A 2611-nucleotide genomic window follows, 5' to 3' on the forward strand; every position below is an offset into this window, starting at 1 on the left:
AGGCGAGTCGATCGGTGTATGGGACGGCCGGCAACTCGCCGGGAAACGGCCGAATTTTTACGATTTGGGCGCGATTTCTGCAGTTTCGTCGGGCGCGTACGGCGGCGTCCGGTGGCCGTTCAGAGCGAGACCACCATGGTTGTGACGGATTTTCAGAGGCGCATCCAATGGTGGTGCGCGTGTGACGTCACTCGCCGGTGGAATTTTCCGGCGACCGGCCGGCGGCGGCGCGGCGGCGACACCGCGGAGGAGGAGGAGGTGGGCTCTCTGTTGGTGGTGGTGGTGAGGCTGAGAAGTTGTTCGTTTGGAGGTGGTGGGTGGTAGAAGCGTTAGTGTGTGAAAATCTCACACACTTCTAGTGAGAAGTTGAGAGGATTTGGCAAGTCAAGAATGGTTTAGGCTTGGTTAGGGGGTTAGGGGTTTAGGGTTAGGGGTTTAGGGTTTAGGGTCGTCTTGCCTAAAGAGCGACCAGTGACACATAGGGAGAGAAGACACATGCATCTTGAAAAACAGAGTGGTGATGTAACAAACCATGCTAGATGTATAAAAGCAAGCTAAATTGTTGAACTAAACCAAGATGACATAGTAGTTGATTCATAGTACTTTTTCCCATACAAAAGAGTGACTCATATTTCATCAGGACAGAAACTTAAGCTTAATGGTTCATACACTTGCATCTTAGAAGATAGGTACCACCACACTCACTGCGTTACACAGAGGCATCTAAAAACCTAGCATTCCTAATGAGAGAACTTGAGTCAATCTGGAATATATGCAGTTGAAAGAGTCAGTTGAAAAGTGCCATTAATATTCATTTCTTACATACCCCGAACTCTCAACACAATTTTTTTTTTTTTTGTTTTGCATATGGAGGTAGATTCCAAATGTTCCAAATATTGGAATTTGGAAATAACCAAAAAAAAAACTAACGACCACGTCCATGGCCCCGACCACGTCCTCTGCCCCGACCACGACCCAAAGGTCTCCCTGCAGTTGGCTTTTTGGGCTTAACTCTTGGGGTCTCTTCAACAAGCAAAGTTTCAAGATTTAAGCTGTCAGGAAGGATATAGTAGCGAATTGTATTTCCCCTAACGCTCAAATGGTCAAGCGTAATTGGATTCTTTCCTTTTGGTATGAGTTTAACAGTCTTCAAATGTGTATTCATGCTGACATCAACCCCTGTAATGGTTCCATGAACGACAGTGCCGTTCTTGAGTTCAATTGAGACAGTTTCGTTATTTAACTTCATCAAGAATCTTACGAGCTTCATCGTTGCTCGGATCTGGTGGGTAGCTACTGAGTAGCTAGGGCTCCAAAAATTGAAATCTAAAACAATGGTTTAGGGTTTAGGGTTTAGGGTTTAGGGTTTAGGGTTTAGGGTTTTTTTTTTTTTTTTTTTTTTTTTTAAAAATTTTTTAAAAATCTTCCATATATTATTGGGAAACATTGCATCAGCTTGTGAGTTCCTCTAGGTTAACGAGAGTAGACAACAGAAGCCTAGCACAAGTTCCTCCAGCCTCAGAAACAACAGTATGCAGCCAATTCGAAATCAACCAATTAAAACCCACCAACGAAGGAAATACAATGACTTAAAATCAATGAGACCAAAACTTTAAATCACATAAAAGCAATCCAAAGTTAATTGCCATCAACTGGCTGAAAACCCAAAAACCTAGCATCACAGATTTCTCAACAAACCAAGGAAAATCAAAAGTCATATTCCAAAGAATCCCAACAAAATACAGATAGTAGTAAGCTTTTAAACCTCACAATACAATTCCATAATCCTTGGCTAATTTTTTCTGACACTATCTCAGCACCAGTGCACTTTAGCTCTTAGCAGCAAGCTTTTCTTTTGCTTTCTGTATCTTCAAAACCTTCTTCACAATCTTTTGTTCTTCCACCAAAAAAGCTCTAATGATCCTTTCCCTCACAGCACCACCAGACAATACGCCACCATATGGACGGTTGACAGTCCTCCGATTTCTGGATAATCTAGACCTCTTGTACTCAGCAGGTCTCAAGTGAATATTTTCCTCAGTTTCCTCACCCATTTTATCGACCTCACAAGTAATATCAACATGCTCATCATTCATCACGATTTTATCATCATGCTCATCATGCTCATCATGCTCACCATGTTTACCACTATCAACATTGTCATTTGAGAGGTTAGTAGAATACCTGCTTTTGGAGCATTCACCCCTTTCAAATGTCTTGGCTTTTTCAGTCACCACTTGTTCCTCCGTTCCCGACGGTTGACAGTCCTCCGATTTCTGGATAATCTAGACCTCTTGTACTCAGCAGGTCTCAAGTGAGGAATCCCTTGGATTCTCTTGCCAGTAACAGGGCATTTCGGACCGCTTGCTCTTTTCTTAGTACTCTGGTATACTAGCTTCCCACCGGGTGTTTTGACGACCCGGTGTTGGTTGGATTTCGTGGCATAGCTATGCCGCTTCCTGTACGTCAGCCGCTGCACCATTTCCCACTTCAATCAACTTCTTGGATTCTGGAGTTCTCGGCTTTGGGGTGGCTGAAGCGGTTTAGGGTTTAGGGTTTAGGGTTTAGGGTTTAGGGTTTAGGGTTTAGGGTTTAGGGTTTAGGGTTTAGG

General features: G+C 43.5%; 1 protein-coding gene and 1 pseudogene across 2 annotated transcripts; both read right to left on the bottom strand.

Annotated features, from left to right (window-relative positions):
• Window positions 1-760: 760 nt before the first annotated feature.
• Window positions 761-1332, bottom strand: LOC105180336 (annotated as a pseudogene).
• A 257-nt stretch (window positions 1333-1589) lies between these two features.
• LOC110011491 (60S ribosomal protein L34) lies at window positions 1590-2540 on the bottom strand. 2 transcript variants are annotated; one of them, XM_020691656.1, is made up of 2 exons: window positions 2292-2540; window positions 1590-2001 (listed from the first exon to the last, which is right to left on the bottom strand). In XM_020691656.1, the coding sequence occupies exons 1-2, from the start codon at window positions 2480-2482 to the stop codon at window positions 1830-1832; spliced, it is 363 nt and encodes a 120-aa protein (XP_020547315.1). In that variant the 5' UTR covers window positions 2483-2540; the 3' UTR covers window positions 1590-1829. The 2 variants fall into 2 exon arrangements, with proteins under 2 accessions (XP_020547315.1, XP_020547316.1); XM_020691657.1 differs by having other exon boundaries at window positions 1590-1995; window positions 2286-2540.
• Between the last annotated feature and the right edge of the window lie 71 nt (window positions 2541-2611).

Source organism: Sesamum indicum, unplaced genomic scaffold (assembly GCF_000512975.1).
Source record: "Sesamum indicum cultivar Zhongzhi No. 13 unplaced genomic scaffold, S_indicum_v1.0 scaffold00803, whole genome shotgun sequence".
NCBI lineage: Eukaryota > Viridiplantae > Streptophyta > Magnoliopsida > Lamiales > Pedaliaceae > Sesamum > Sesamum indicum.